The sequence below is a fragment of the Hemitrygon akajei genome, chromosome 3 (genome assembly GCF_048418815.1).
Source record: "Hemitrygon akajei chromosome 3, sHemAka1.3, whole genome shotgun sequence".
NCBI lineage: Eukaryota > Metazoa > Chordata > Chondrichthyes > Myliobatiformes > Dasyatidae > Hemitrygon > Hemitrygon akajei.
The window spans coordinates 118,828,131-118,843,733 of NC_133126.1; the positions used below are offsets into that span (position 1 = coordinate 118,828,131).

Consider the following 15,603-nt stretch of genomic DNA (forward strand, 5'->3'; position numbering starts at 1 on the left):
CAAAGGAAAAGAATTTCAGGATGTATGTTGTATGCATTTTTCTAACATTAAATGTACCTATTGAAACCTATTCAATCTTTCCTTATAACTCAGGTCTTCCAGATCTGGCAAAAGGGCATCCAGGACATCACCAATTAGAAGACAACATCACCTGACTGTGCAGGTGATGCCTCCCTCCCAAATGCGCTGAGTAACTTCTACGCCCGGTTTGAGGCTGAAAATGATGTGGCGGCAAGGAAGTCCACCCCTCCTGTGAATGACCAGGTGCTGTGTTTCTCCGTGGCCGATGTGAGAAGAACCCTGTGCAGAGTCAACCCATGGAAGGCTGCTGGACCAGACAATATCCCTGGTAGAGTGCTCAGAGGATGTGCAGACCAGCTAGCAGATGTTCTCACTGACATCTTCAACATCTCCCTGAGCAGCGCCACCATTCCAACGTGTTTCAAGGCCGCCACCATCGTCCCCATGCCGAAGAAGTCTTTAGTGTCCTGCCTAAATGACTACTGTCCCGTTGCATCATCATGAAGTGTTTCGGAGGGGCTTGTCATGAGGCATATCAAGACCCTGCTGCCCCCCTCACTGGACCCCCTGCAGTTTGCGTACCATCCCAACTGCTCAACAGATGACGCCATTGCCACCACCCTCCACCGGACCCTAACCCACCTGGACAAAAAAGAAACATATGTTTGGATGCTGTTCATAGACTTTAGTTTAGCATTCAACACAATCATCCCTCAGAAACTGATTGGAAAGCTGAGCCTACTGGGCCTGAACACCTCCCTCTGCATCTGGGTCCTAGACTTTCCTGACTGGGAGATCTCAGTCAGTCCGGATCGGGAGCAGCATCTCCAACACCGTCACACTGAGCACAGGGGCCTCCAGGGCTGTGTGCTCAGTCCACTGCTTTTCACTCTGCTGACCCACGACTGTGCTGCAACACACAGCTCGAACCATATCATCAAGTTCGCCGATGACACGACCGTGGTGGGTCTCATCAGCAAGAACGACGAGTCAGCTTACAGAGAGGAGGTGCAGCGGCTAACAGACTGGTGCAGAGCCAACAACCTGTCTCTTAACGTGAACAAAACAAAAGAGATGGTTGTTGACTTCAGGAGGGCACGGACCGACCACTCCCCACTGAACGTCGACGGCTCCTCGGTAGAGATCGTAAAGAGTACCAAATTTTTTGGTGTTCACCTGATGGAGAATCTCATCTGGTCCCTCAACACCAGCTCCATAGCAAAGAAAGCCCAGCAGCATCTCTACTTTTTGCAAAGACTGAGGAAAGTCCATCTCCCACCCCCCATCCTCATCACATTCTACAGGGGTTGTATTGAAAGCGTTCTGAGCAATTGCATCACTGCCTGGTTCGGAAATTGCACCATCTCGGATTGCAAGACCCTGCAGCAGATAATGAGGTCAGCTGAGAAGATCATCGGGGTCTCTCTTCCCGCCATCACGGACATTTACACTACACGCTGCATCTGCAAAGGAAACAGCATTATGAAGGACCCCATGCATCCCTCATACAATCTCTTCTCCCTCCTGCCGTCTGGGAAAAGGCTCTGAAGCATTTGGGCTCTTACAACCAGACTATATAACAGTTTCTTCCCCCAAGCTATCAGACTCCTCAATACCCGAAGCCTGGACTGACACCTTGCCCTACTGTCCTGTTTATTATTATTGTAATGCTTGCACTGTTTTTTTGCACTTTATGCAGTCCAGTGTAGGTCTGTAGTATAGCTTTATCTGTGTTTTTTTTTATTATTACGTAGTTCAGTCTAGTTTTTGTACAGTGTCATGTAAACCATGGTCCTGAAAAATGTCTCATTTTTACTATGCACTATACCAGCAGTTATGGTCGAAATGACAATAAAAGTTGACTTGACTTGACTTGACTTGACTTGAAAAGCCTTATAAATTTTCTCTGCACTCCTTGTTTACATTTTTCCTGTAGGTAGGTGACCAAAACTGCACACAATACTTCAAATTAGGTCTTACCTACGTCTTATACAACCTCAACATAACATCTGATTTCTGTACTCAATATATTTATTTATGAAGGCCAACGTGCCAAAAGCTTTCTTTATGCCCTCTCTACCTGTGATGCCACTTTCAACAAATTATGTAACTGTATTCCCAGATCTCTTTGTCCTCAGTGCCCTGCCATTCACTGTGTAAGACCTACCATGGTTGGTTCTACTGAAGAGCAAAACCTCGCACTTGTCTGCATTAAAGTCCATCTGCCATTTTTCACCCCATTTTTCCAGCTGATTCAGATCTCTCTACAAGCCATGATAGCTGCCCTCACTGTCCACTACATCCCCCAATCTTGGTGTCATCCACCAATTTGCTGATATAGTTAATCACATTATCATCCAGATCATTGATCTAGATGACAAACAACAAAGGACCCAGTAACAATCGCTGCAGCACACCACTCATCACAAAGGCAACTCTCTATTGCCACTCTCTGTCTTCTCCCAGAAAGCCAATGTCTAATCCAATTTACTACGTCATCTTGAATGCCGAGCGACTAAATCATCTTGACAAATCTCCCATTCAGGATCTTGTCAAAGGCCTTGCTCAAGTCCATGTAGACAACATCCACTGCCTTGCCTTCACCCACTTTCCTGGTAACTTCCTCAAAAAACTCTAAAAAAGATTGGTTAGACATGACCTATCATGTATAAGGCCATGCTCACTATCCTTAATCAGTCCATGTCTATCCAAATACTTAAAGATCCGGTCCCTTAGAATATCTTCCAATAACTTTCCCACAATTGACGTCAGACTCACTGGCCTATAATTTCCTGGAGTCTATTTACAGCCTTTTTGAAACAGTGAAAGAACATTGGCTATCCTCCAGTCCTCTAGCACCATTCCTGTCACTAAGGATGTTTTAAATATCTCTGCTAGGGCCCCAACCATCTCTGCACTTGTTTCCCATAGAGTCCAAAGGAATGCCTTGTCAGGTCCTGTGGATTTATCCACCCTGGTTTGCCTCAGGGTAGCAAACACCTCCTCATCTGTAATCTGTACAGGGTCCATGAAGTTGATACCATTTTGCCTCACTTCTATAAAATTATATTCATCTCCTGAGTAAATACAGACGTAAAGAACGCAGTTACAATCTCCTCCATCTGTTTTGCTTCCACATATGGATTACTACTTGGGTCTTCCAGAGGACCAATTTTGTTTCTTCCAATCCTTTTGCTCTTACATCCCTGTAGAAGCCCCTAGTATTCTCCTTCACCTTGTCTGCTAGAGCAACCTCATGCCTTCTTTTAGCCTCCCTAATTTATTTCTTAAGTGTTCTCTTGCATTTCTTGTACTCCATAAACACCTCCTTTGTTCCTACTTGCCTATACCTGCTATGCACCTCCTTTTTTCTCTTAACCGAGGCCACAAAATCTCTTGAAAACCAAGGTTCCCTGCAGTTGTTATCTTTACCTTTTATTCTGACAGGCACATACAAGATTTTGTTTTTGAAGGCCTCCCACTTTCCCAAGTACACCTTTACCAGAAATCAGCCTGTCCCAATCCACACTTGATACCATCAAAATTGGCCTTTCTCCAATTAGGATTTCAACCCATGATCCAGACCTACCTTTCTGCATATTTACTTTGAAACTAATGGCTTTGTGGTCACTGGATGCAAAGTGTTCCCCCACACAAACTTCTGTCACCTGCCCTGTCTCATTCCCTAACCACACATAAACAGAGTTGGAGCGAGGTTGAGGCATGTTTGAGAAGAAGTGGTTGGAGTGAGGTTGAGACAGGGTTGGGGCATGCGAAGTAGGGAAAAGTTGGAGCGGAAGAGTTTCGGAGCTTGTTCACCAAAATCGAGAGTGAAGTTTGATTGATCTAAGCACCAGGCCAATTTGGGAAGGTTGGATATGGGTTAGAATGTGACAGCGGGGTCCAGGCCCAGAGTGTGTCGAAGCGACAGGGCCCGGGTCCTAGTGTAAGGGATGACTCAGTGCTTGGACAATTTAAACACTGGGCTGGACGGATTGAAAAGGCCGAAAGGCCGGGTGCTGAGGACTGGAGACAAGGGTCCAGTGAGTTCTGCTCACTGCTCCGTGACATTTATTCTGCTCTCCACGGCACTAAGGCTGAGGCTGTGGCCTGCTCCAGTTGATCCAGCCTTCGTATCTGCAAGCTTAGCAATGATTTGCCCCACTGTGTGATAAACTGAGGCTGAGACTGTGGGCTTGCTCTGGCTGATCCAGGCTTTGTGTATATAAACTCACTTTTGCTCTGAAAGCTGTTGCTCGCTTTTACTGTATGCCCGACTTGCGTGTTTTCTCTGCTCTCTGCGCACAAAGACAAGAATATCTGCAGATGCTGGAAATCCAAGCCACACACGCAAAATGCTGGAGGAACTCAGCAGGACAAGCAGCATCTATGGAATCAGAATCGGTCCTGAAGAAGGGTCTCGGCCTGAAATGTCGACTGCTTGCTCTTTTCCATAGACGCTGCCTGGCCTGCTGAGTTCCTCCAGCACTCTGTGCGTGTTGCTTGGGTGTTTGTTGGTCTTCTTTAATGGGTTCTTTTGGGTTTCTTGTTTTGTGGCTGCCTGTAAGAAGATGAATCTCAAGATTGTATAATTTATACATTCTTTGATAATAAATATACTTTGAACTTGAACCTTGCAAAAGCCAATGAGCTCAGCTCTGCAGTCAATGGTCGGTTCTTCATTTCAACCTATTGCAGGCATTCCCTTTGTTCCACCCATTGCCCTCTTTCAATTAACTTACTAATTTCTTAGTTCTGATAACGGGCTGGGCTCTAAACCAGGGGTTCCCAGCTGCTTTTATGCCCTGGACCAAAACCATTAAGCAAGGGGTCTGTGGACCCAGCTTGGGAACCCCTGTTCTGAACTGTAAACGGTTTCTCTTTCCACAGGCACTGTTTGATCTTCTGAGTTCTTCTGGCATTTTCTCACTTAAATGCAGTATTTCTCACTTCACGGCTACTGACTGACCCTTTGAGGATTTCCAGCATCCCTGTTTTTATTGCTGACTTAGTGTTATTGCTGACTTAGACCTAATGTTCTAGTCCTCGCTCTGATCCTGCCTCATGCTCCCATTTCTAACTGTATTAATGCCCTAGTATTTAAAAAATCTCTCGCCTCATCACCTATAATGAGTCCGGACTCTGAGAGCACTGCCCAACAGAATTACTGCAGGGATGTCACGAGCATACCACCTTTGTGGAATGCATCAGAGCAAACCCCGATTTCTGTCCTTCAACGACTGCTGCGCACTGCCTTTGGAGGTAGATACCTCTCAAACCAGCCACTTCCACTCTGTCTGCCTAGAGTTCTACAGTCCATTCATGCCAATCACGGCAGTGACTTCCTGCCCTATTCTGAACTTGCTTCTCTCTATCTTACTCAGGTTTGCTTTTCTTCCAATATTTATCTGGATCTGAATCCAAGACAAAGTCCTTGCCTGACTCCTCTAGTTTATTCACTCAAAACACTCTGCCCAACAACTTTCATTTTGTCTGCATTGGCACAAATTTTCTTGGTGTTTCCAGTTCAACGTTGCCTGGCAATGGGGGAATAAAAGACCTGTCAGAAATGCTGACATTCCCACTGGGCCTAATCCTTGTCACACCAAATTAATACATGACGTGCTACTAATTGCCAGCAAAATGCTGTTCTCAAACTCCATAATCCTCCTTGGCTAATTCTAAATGCAAAATGTTCAAAAGACTAAGTATCAAATGGGTTCAGCCATTTCCACCTCATTAAAGGCAACTGAAGAACAGACAACTTCAAACACTTCCCCTCCACCCCAGTTGGACAGAGTTCACAGAATTATTGTGTAATCCGTTTTCTCTCCCTCTCTCTCTTTAAGAAGAATTATAAACAGGGTTGCACGAGTTAGAAAGTTTCAACATTTTTGCAACCACAGGTATGTAAGGATGCCTTTGAACTACTGCAAACAAGGAAGAAGTGGAGATGGGAAGGGACTACAATCAGAGCAGTTCATAGATCACATAGTTCTCATTGTGAAGCTCCAAATCCTGCCCAGTAACCTTAAGAAAATCGATTGACATAAACTTCCTAGTTAACCTTTTCCTCCCATCACCTCCCAGTATTCAAACATCTATTAAACCATTCTCACTTGTTCAGTATTTCTTTTCATTGTAAAATTTGTGCTTATCAAGGTGAATGATATCCAAAACTAATTAAAACATTTTCTGATTTTATGCTCAGCCTAGATACTGAATGCTTTAAACACAAGAAATTCTTTGAAGAAGGAGGACATCTCATTACTTCTGTTATGAAAAACCTCATCCTGAAAGCAGATGTGGGAGAGATGGAGAAACTGGGAGAAGGGAATGGCATTTTTACAAAGAAGTATAGTCAAGGAAGCTGTGACAGTCAGTAGTTTATAAAAGATATCGTTGAATCGACTGTTTCCAGAGATAGAGGCCGAAAGATCTGGAAAGGGGAAGGAGGTTAATGTTTTAGCTATGATGTTGAGATACATCTGAGGATGCGCTAGAAGACATCATCAGTGATGAAACTTGGCATCATTCGGTGTTTCGAGTCCTCCAAGATCAGACACTCTCACCCAGGCGATCCAGCCAGGGTTGATCAGCTTTGATCCACAGGTCACACCTCTTGATCCATGGCCACCTGGAGGCTCGCTCAGCAGCCTCTGGGATGGTCCTGATGGCTCTTTTCTTTGCAGCCCCCATAATGCCAAGGAGTGAGTAGGTTCTGCAGAGCGAGCAGCCAGCAAAACCTCTAAAGAAGAAATTCCCAGTCTTGTTGACTGAGCATTTAGCAACTGACTGAATGCTGTCCACGACTTGAAAAATCCAACGTGGCACTGGTTTCTAATCTTCCCAGATACTGGACTGGTCTTTGGGAAGATACGTGTTGACTTGAGTAGCTGGGATAACAGTGAGACCTCGGCATGTGGAGTAGTGGTGCTAAAGACAAACTGTATTTGAAATGCTGGAGACACAAGGGCTTGCAGATGCTGGAATCTGGAGCAACAAACAATTTGCTGGAAGAACTCAGCTAGATGAACGGGGAATGAAGGAATTCTTGAAGTTTGGGTTTGAATTATCCTGGCGCAGATTTTCAAACCGAAACATTGACAATTCCTTTCCAGCTGCTCAGCCTGCTGAGTTTATCCTGCAGATTGTCTGTTATGTAAAGTGACCATGGTTCAGTATTTGAAGATGCAAGTTCTGGGGATAGGGGAGGTGTATACAAAGCATCAAGGTGATAAGTTCGGCATGCACTAACTGCATACCGCACTAATAAATGTCCAACGAAACCTTGCTTCTGAAATTTGTTACCACACGAGAACTGAATACTCTGCTTCTCACAAAAACATTTTCTGTTTCTGGATCCTGGAACATATCTGGAACCACTTTCCACGCGGAACACCTTCATTACTGCCAGGGAAACTGCAGCTGAGCGCTCACCTGCACCTGCAGCTGCCGCCTCTGCAGTGCCGTCTGGACTGCGGACAACGTGGAGTCGCCAGCAGACGGGGAGCGGTTGCGAAGCGGGGATCGGGAGTGGGTGGGTGACCTGTGCCTCCACGGAGAAGATGTACGGACAGAGGTTGGCCCCACTCTGCCAGAATCAGCCTCAGTCTCTTCAGACACTGCTTCCCTAGACAGAGAGCTCGCCATGTCCGCATCAAGAATTGCAGCCTGGGGAAAAAGGGAAGCAGAACAATGAATGCGATTGATTGTGCATGTTGTAAATGCAAACAAAAAAACTTTGCAATCTAAATTTTCTGCACGTGCTAGAAGGGCTTATCTCCTCCCAATCTAAAGCCCCTCAGCACTGCACCCCTTTCACCCCCAGACATTATGACCTAACCAACAATCTTGAAATGATGCAAGCATGCCTTTGTTACCCACCCAAGTTGTCACCATTCAGGAGAACAAGGAACCCTGTAGCTTGTCAGTGCTGGTGCCCCCTGGTTATAGTCTACGTCAGCAGTGAGAGGCTCAAGTGTAATATTCTGCTGACGGTGTACATACAGAATGTACAGAAACTTTGGCAAGATACATGCTGGCAGAAGCTAGGGACATAACAGATGGGAAGATGATGTGAAGATAATGTGGGGTCATCTATTTGATAGAAAATAAACAGAAAAGTGAGTATTTCTTAAACAGTTGAGAGACTGAAAGAAACTACAGCTTAGAGGGACCTCAGAATTCTTGCACATGAATAACTAGAAGTTAGCATGTAGGTACTGTAAGTAATTGGGAAGGAGGACTCATTTATTTATTTAGTGACACAGCATGGGGTAGGCCCTTCTGCCCTTTTGAGTCACACTGTTCCAGCAACCCCCTGACAAACCCGATTAGCCCTGCCCTGATCACGGGACAATTTACAAAGATCAATTAACCTATCCAGTATGCCTTTGGACAGTGGGAAGAAACCGAAACACCTGGGTAAAACACAGGCTTCCCACAGGATGCAGGGTACAGACCCCTGACAGAACGGCATGGGAACTGAAATCCGAAATCTCCCACGACCCCAGCTGTAATAGTGTCATTCCTACCGCTACAGACACAAGACTTGCCTACGTGGCTTTCAGCACAAGACAAAGCCAATTATGTAGGCTCTCTGGTCTGGAGACGTCTGGTCTCCCTCCTCATGGAGCGATATATAAGTTGAAGAAGTGGTACAAAGATTCATTAGTAGATTGCTGGCTTGAATGTATGTATTCTGAGATTAAGCAGAGTGGGGCCCATTCTCTCTGGAGTATAGAAAAACTGAGGTGGTCTCATTACTTGCATTGACAAGATAGATGGAAATGATGTCTAGAACCAGGGTTCACTGATCTTAAATAAGTGGTTGGCCATTCAAAGTAGAGGCCACAAGAAATCTCTTCACTCAGAGATTAGTGAATCTTTGGAATTCTCTGCACTGGAGGATCATTCCCTGAAGAAACTCAAGATGGAGACCAAAAAAAAATACAGATACTATATTAAAGGAACAAATTAATATGGGGTCGGTGCAGGAAAGTGGCGCTGAGGTCACAAACTAGTCCTGACCTTACTGAATGGCAGATCAAGCACACGGGGTCAGTTGCCCGCTCCTGTTTATTTTTATATTCATCCCTTGTTGATGCTTTCTCTAAGTGTCCCTCTCCCCTCTCTCTCTTGCCCTAGTTGTTAGATGCTACTTTATAAGACGTTACCTATTAAACCAGCACATTTTTGAAGAACAGACCAACAGATCGCTCTCATGCATTGATCCATTTTATTTTGTACCTGAGCAATGTTGTGTAAGGTTTGATGTAAGGATTCTATCTCAGTCCTGAGGGCTTCGTTCTCCTGGGATTCACTTGTAACTTCAATTGTACCCGATTCCTGTTAGCAGTCAAGAATCAATTAGCAATCCAAACCCAGCAAAGAAATTCTGTAAAAAGTTGGAGCAGTGACAAATGTTTCCTTCTCCAACTTCTAATTAAAATTCCACGATGAGGGTTGACAAGTGTTTGTTCAGCTCAGAAAAACTGCAGAAAATTCCAACAACATGTATAATTGCAGTAAGAACATGGAGTAAAAATCTGTTTTTTTTCCATTAGCAACAGCTTTGGTTTATGAAAGCAAACTTTAGACATATCTTGGCAATATAATTGAAAACAAGGATAATTTTATTCCAAAAAAATAAGAAGAATCTAGATTCATCCATTTAAAAACTCCTCTCCTTATACTCTTTGCTCTTACTGGGGGTTTAACTCCTGCTTGCTGCTCTACCTTAGAAAAACTAAGGATCAAACCAGTTTTTGTTCTTGAAACAACACATGAATATTTTTTTCCAGCCTTTGATCAGAAATGGATTTTATTTCCTCTTCACACCCCGACTCAGTTTTAGAAGCCAATTTCCAATACTCACTGAGATTACTCAATTAGTCACCAAATGGAATTAAACCTGGGGCTATGTAATCCACACAATCTACTCTTGTTAGTTGGCCAGAATTTGTGGCAGAAGAAATAAAAGTAATAACTTAGGAAACATTACTGATAGAGATAGGTCAAGGAATGGCGAATGCTCCAACAGAACAGGTGCAGATTCAGGCATGTGGGGATATAAAGAGAAATTATTGTATCCATTGGGCCAATAAATCAGAATAATGACCCAGGAGTGAGTTAGGTTCCCTGTTGTACTTGGTTCCATTCCTAACTGCTCTATATGTGACTACAGACAACAGCAACATCCCAACAAGACACTCGTTTCAGAGGGCAGTAAGAGACGGACACAAACATTGACCTGAACTGCCACACTCGTACTGCTTGCAGGAATAAATGATTACATTTGGTGCATGTAAGATATCAATGGTATAAAACACTGCAAATGGAAAATTCTCTTGCCTCAAGATGAAATTGGGCAAGTAACTGGGCTAATTTAACCAGAGCAACACACACAAAATGCTGGAGGAACTCAGCAGGTCATGCAGCATCTATGGAAATGAATAAACTGTCGATGTTTCGGGCTGAAACCGTTCTTCAGGACCCAACACCTGATACTTCATCAGGAATTTAACTGGATGTGGGTTGCAACAATTAATTAACAGGACACTGAGTTCTGTGATATTACATCCTGTACAATATAATGGATCATCAATAGAAATCACATGGAAGGTCTATTGGAAAATCTCTCAAAACGTACACAAACAGAAGGACCAAATGGTGGGACAAATCATCTTGTTACCGTATCTCTCTTTCAGAGCTAGGCTATAATTTTAACTTTAAATTGTCAACATCAATATAGCTAGTCAATTGGATACCACACCCTATTTTCCTTTCCATTGATGTCAGTTAGGATGAAGAATAGTTGACTGATCATCGACTGATTTACACTATCAGCGCATGTTACAATGATCTCAACTGCTGTTTGATGAAACTGTACCTCCAGAAAGTTGACCAGCCTTAGCTAAAGGTTGGTCATCAGATTCCCAGAGTTTAGCAGACCTGCCACAATGGGTGCTAACTTTATCGCATACTTCCAAGTCACAATATTAATAGCCTGCCATTTATAACCAGAAATAAATATTCCAGTATCTATCTTTTAGACTCTTCTATTATGATGATGGCAGTCATTCTATTATGTGCAATGGATAGTAGTTCAGATATAAAGAACGTCCTTCAATGTGATCCATTACTAAAATCTTTTCAAAACATCCTACCACCAGGGCAAACTGAACCATGATTAGACAATAGACAATAGACAATTGACAATAGGTGCAGAAGTAGACCATTCGGCCCTTTGAGCCTGCACCGCCATTTTGAGATCATGGCTGATCAATTACTATCAATACCCGGTTCCTGCCTTGTTCCCATATCCCTTGATTCCCCTATCCATAAGATACCTATCTAGCTCCTTCTTGAAAGCATCCAGAGAATTGGCCTCCACTACCTTCCGAGGCAGTGCATTCCAGACCCCCACAACTCTCTGGGAGAAGAAGTTTTTCCTTAACTCTGTCCTAAATGACCTACCCCTTATTCTCAAACCATGCCCTCTGGTACTAGACTCTCCCAGCATCTGGAACATATTTCCTGCCTCTATCTTGTCCAATCCCTTAATAATCTTATATGTTTCAATCAGATCCCCTCTCAATCTCCTTAATTCCAGCGTGTACAAGCCCAGTCTCTCTAACCTCTCTGCGTAAGACAGTCCAGACATCCCAGGAATTAACCTCGTGAATCTATGCTGCACTTCCTCTACAGCCAGGATGTCCTTCCTTAACCCTGGAGACCAAAACTGTACACAATACTCCAGGTGTGGTCTCACCAGGGCTCTGTACAAATGCAAGAGGATTTCCTTGCTCTTGTACTCAATTCCTTTTGTAATAAAGGCCAACATTCCATTAGCCTTCTTCACTGCCTGCTGCACTTGCTCATTCACCTTCAGTGACTGATGAACAAGGACTCCGAGATCTCTTTGTATTACTCCCTTATCCAACTCTATACCGTTCAGATAATAATCTGCCTTCCTGTTCTTACTCCCAAAGTGGATAACCTCACACTTATTCACATTAAATGCCATCTGCCAAGTATCTGCCCACTCACTCAGCCTATCCAAGTCACCCTGAATTCTCCTAACATCCTCATCACATGTCACACTGCCACCCAGCTTAGTATCATCAGCAAATTTGCTGATGTTATTTTCTATGCCTTCATCCAAATCGTTAACGTAAATGGTAAACAGCTGTGGTCCCAACACCGAGCCCTGTGGCACCCCACTAGTCACCACCTGCCATTCCGAGAAACACCCATTCACCGCTACCCTTTGCTTTCTATCTGCCAACCAGTTTTCTATCCATGTCAATGCCTTCCCCCCGATGCCCTGAGCTTTGATTTTACCCACCAATCTTCTATGTGGGACCTTATCAAATGCCTTCTGAAAATCGAGGTACACTACATCCACTGGATCTCCCCCGTCTAACTTCCTGTTTACATCCTCGAAAAACTCCAACAGATTAGTCAAGCATGATTTACCCTTGGTAAATCCATGTTGGCTCGGCCCAATCCTATCACTGCTATCTAGATATGCCACTATTTCATCCTTAATAATGGACTCTAGCATCTTTCCCACCACCGATGTCAGGCTGACAGGTCGATAGTTCTCTGTTTTCTCCCTCCCTCCTTTCTTAAAAAGTGGGATAACATTAGCCATTTTCCAATCCTCAGGAACTGATCCTGAATCTAAGGAACATTGGAAAATGATTACCAATGCATCTGCAATTTCCAGGGCCACCTCCTTTAGTACCCTAGGGTGCAGACCATCTGGACCTGGGGATTTGTCAGCCTTCAGTCCCATCAGTCTCCTCATCACTGTTTCCCTCCGAATGTCAATCTGTTTCATTTCCTCTGTTACCCTATGTCCTTGGCCCATCCATACATCTGGGAGATTGCTTGTGTCTTCCTTAGTGAAAACAGATCTAAAGTACTCATTAAATTCTTCTGCCATTTCTCTGTTTCCCATAACAATTTCACCCAATTCATTCTTCAAGGGCCTAACATTGTTCTTAACTATCTTCTTTCTCTTCACATACCTAAAAAAGCTTTTGCTATCTTCCTTTATATTCCTGGCTAGCTTGCGTTCGTACCTCATTTTTTCTCCCCGTATTGTCTTTTTAGTTAAGTTCTCTTGTTCCTTAAAAACTTCCCAATCATCTGTCCTCCCACTCACCTTAGCTCTATCATATTTCCTTTTTTTTTAATGCTATGCAGTCTCTGACTTCCTTTGTCAACCACTGAGGCCACTTTCCCCCCTTTGAATCCTTCCTTCTCTGGGGGATGAACTGATTTTGCACCTTGTGCATTATTCCCAAGAATACCTGCCATTGCTGTTCCATTGTCTTTTCTGTGAAGTCCTTCAAAACAACACAAAAAATAATTGGGTCAGGCACCATGATGGGATTAATTTCAAATGAAAATTAGCAAGAAATATAACATCATTTGCCCATATAAAAATTCTCAGGTGAGCAGGATTTTTAAAATTGTTTCCTTTGATTGGACGAAGCTGTGCATATCTTTAATGACAAAGAACTCAGAGACATACAGTGCTCTAAGCAAAACTTATATATCCTTGCCATATCTCCTTGCGGTACTACATTGTACTATACCATTAAAGCTGAGAACTTAATTAGTTTGTCTTCTTTCTTTACCAATGTCCCTGCACTAATATTGCAGCCCCATAATTTTCTGGAAGGATTTTGGGCATAAGCTTTTTAGAAATGAATCTTAAGTGTTGAACAGCCTCATCCTCTTCTTGTCTTCCTGTGTTGATTTATCATATCTCACCTCATCAGCTTAGTGACAAGACATGGCAGCCACACCTACCAACTTCTCCAGGGTACGGTTGAGTGAGGTGATAGTTCGCTCCTTCTCTGCATTCTGTATTTTGAGTCTCTCCAATGCAACAGATAACTCGTTAATCCTGAAATAAAAATGCAGAATACTAGAAAGGACATAAGGCACATTGAACCAAAAAGAAGCTGCTCCTGGTTCAGGTAAAGTGAAGTAACCTCTTAAAGTTAGATCAGGGGCTGGAAATCCTCTAACTTTTCTTACACAAAACTGCAGAGAGAGGACACTGGTATGGACCAGCATTTAAAAAGATGATCCAATCAGCCCACATCCTCCAATTGACTTGGAGCTAGTGCTTTTCAAATATTTATCTTGTTCTTTCAAAAGATGCCATTGAATCCTCCAGCAATGTACACTGTGCCATTATGCTCCAATTCACTGTGTCCTTCAGTGCTTTCTTCACTGATTTTTTTTGCCAGCTGTCCAAAACCCAGTCCCCAAAACTGAGGAGACAGCTTCATGTCCTTTACTCTTACCAAAATCTGTCAAGTGTTTAACACCTTTTTAAAAATTTTCCCTCATCATCTCTGCCTGAAGACAAACTCCAACTTCCCCAAGTAAATAAGGGACCCTAACCCTAGCATCATCCTTGTCAACTTTCTGATGCATCGTTTCCGAGGATTTGTAAACTTACTGAACCCTTGTGGCCCCTGTTAAAATGGTACATACATGTAGATTGAAAATCATGAGATGGCAGACACTGGAAATTTAAATAAAAATGGAAAGCTCCAGAAATGTTCAGAAGGTTTTCAATAGTTATAATGAAGAGTTTTTGACCTAACTCCTTAACTATATTTCTCTTTCCACATATGTTGCCTGGCCTGCTGAGCATTTCCAGTAGTTTCCACTTTACATAAAGTTGTTGCAACTAGGATCTACCCATTTTTGGTCTGGAACATGACCAAAAAACTGGGAGAGCACCTGGAGACATTGGAACTAAATTCAGGAAATGCAGTGTTGGGTTTCTAATTGCCTGGGTAGTGTAGCCTCTGGAATTCACTGAATTATTGACTTGCCAGCTTCTTCCGGTGCGGGGACTCCCCCAATCAATCAGCTCTGTGAGGCCCTCTAGTGGTGCAAAATCACAATACCACTATTAAACAACCTCAAAGCTGGAACCGATACTGAACACACCAGTATTGTCACAAATTGGGCCAAAGTCCCCAGAAATAATATTTCAGACTCTTCTTTTTGATATGGCTCTCTGTGTTCTGTGATGACAATGGCAATATAAAGAAATTCCCAGTGTGTTAAGTTGGCAAATAGTGGAAACCATGAACATGTACTCTCTCCAATTCCTGGCAAATGTAAACAATACTCTGTGGTACTGAGGCTCAGCTAGTACAGTAGTTACTTCACAATTTTAGTGACCTGGGTTCAATTCTAACCTCCATTACTAGCTGTTTGGAGACTGCGTGGGACCACATAGGTTTCCCCTAGGAGCTCCTACATCCAAAACGACTGCTAACTGGTCAATTAATTGGCCACTCTAAATTGTCCCTTTGTATGTAGAAAAGTGGTAGAATCTTGGGGGCTTGGTGAGAATATTGGGAAATAACTTACCAGGGAATGTTGTGGGGGGAATGTGATTGCTTTGTGAGTTGGCATAAATTCAATAGCCTGAATGGCCTCTCTCTATGTTGGAACCTATGGTAAATGAATAATGGGAATCTTACAGCACCAAACAATGTTACTGATTCAATGTGAGCTCTCTGAAGGATGAAG

The 15,603-nt window shown here is 43.4% G+C and overlaps 1 protein-coding gene across 1 annotated transcript in view; it reads right to left on the reverse strand.

Annotated features, from left to right (window-relative positions):
- LOC140725332 (uncharacterized) overlaps positions 1–15,603 on the reverse strand; it is a 348,409-nt gene that overhangs the window by 170,765 nt on the left and 162,041 nt on the right. Inside the window, exons 10-12 of the mRNA XM_073040660.1 lie at positions 13,852–13,948; positions 9,274–9,372; positions 7,462–7,695 (exon numbers count right to left, since the gene is read on the reverse strand). Coding sequence (XP_072896761.1) covers positions 7,462–7,695; positions 9,274–9,372; positions 13,852–13,948 — 430 coding nt within the window. The remainder of the gene's footprint in view (positions 1–7,461; positions 7,696–9,273; positions 9,373–13,851; positions 13,949–15,603) is intronic.